This window comes from Varanus komodoensis, unplaced genomic scaffold (genome assembly GCF_004798865.1).
Source record: "Varanus komodoensis strain SLA01 unplaced genomic scaffold, ASM479886v1 scaffold4806, whole genome shotgun sequence".
Lineage (NCBI taxonomy): Eukaryota > Metazoa > Chordata > Lepidosauria > Squamata > Varanidae > Varanus > Varanus komodoensis.
The window spans coordinates 6,103-6,882 of NW_025336061.1; the positions used below are offsets into that span (position 1 = coordinate 6,103).

General features: G+C 49.6%; 1 gene segment (V, D, J or C); it reads left to right on the forward strand.

Annotated features, from left to right (window-relative positions):
* Positions 1-345: 345 nt before the first annotated feature.
* The window catches only part of LOC123031092, a 5,345-nt gene continuing 4,910 nt past the window's right edge, over positions 346-780 (forward strand). Inside the window, 2 exon segments of the V gene segment in view lie at positions 346-464; positions 557-770. Of these exon segments, the coding sequence occupies positions 419-464; positions 557-770 (260 nt within the window).

Here is a 780-nt window from a genome sequence, read left to right on the forward strand (position 1 = left end):
CCGAGTGGAAAGAGGCCAATCTGGGCTCGTGCATGGATTCTCCTGCCATCGCAGCCCAAGAGCGAGCATCCCGGTTGTGGCGCTCGTGCTCCCTGTCTCACTGAAAATCAATCAGTTAACTTTATTTCCTAGGCAGTATAAGAACTATTTTTTTCTGGTTGACATTCTTACATCTGCTGTTAGAGGAACACATCTCCAGAAACACCCACTTTTGCAAGGCATTCCCTGCAGAGATGTTAGGTGGAGCTTGAGCCACCACTCCCTATTTATGAGAGCAGCACTGAGGGCGTTATGCAAATGACGTTCGGGAGCAGCCTTCATTAAGCACAAGTGTCCTGCGGAGGAAAGCGTATTCAACACACTTGGAGTATCCACTTTCATCCCGGGGGTTTGGTGGCTCTCCAAGTCAGCTCAGGTCATGGCCCTGAGGCTCCTGATCAGTCTCCTGATGATCTTCCCTCCATGTAAGAAAAGCAACATGAATTAGTATTATGCTCCTGTGGCTTCTCTGCTTTTTCTAATCTTTTGTTTTTACATTCTTTTTCCATGATGGCAGGTGTTCAGTCCCAGAATAGCATCATAGAGTCTGGAGGGGGAGTGAAGAGGCAAGGAGAGAGCATTCAGCTGACCTGTGTTGTTTCTGGGTTTTCGCTATCCAGCTACGCCATGAGCTGGGTCCGTCAGCCCCCAGGAAAGGGACTGGAGTGGGCAGGAGCTGTTTGGAGCAATGGTGCTCTGTACTATAACAGTGCTCTGAAGAACCGGCTCACCATCTCGAGG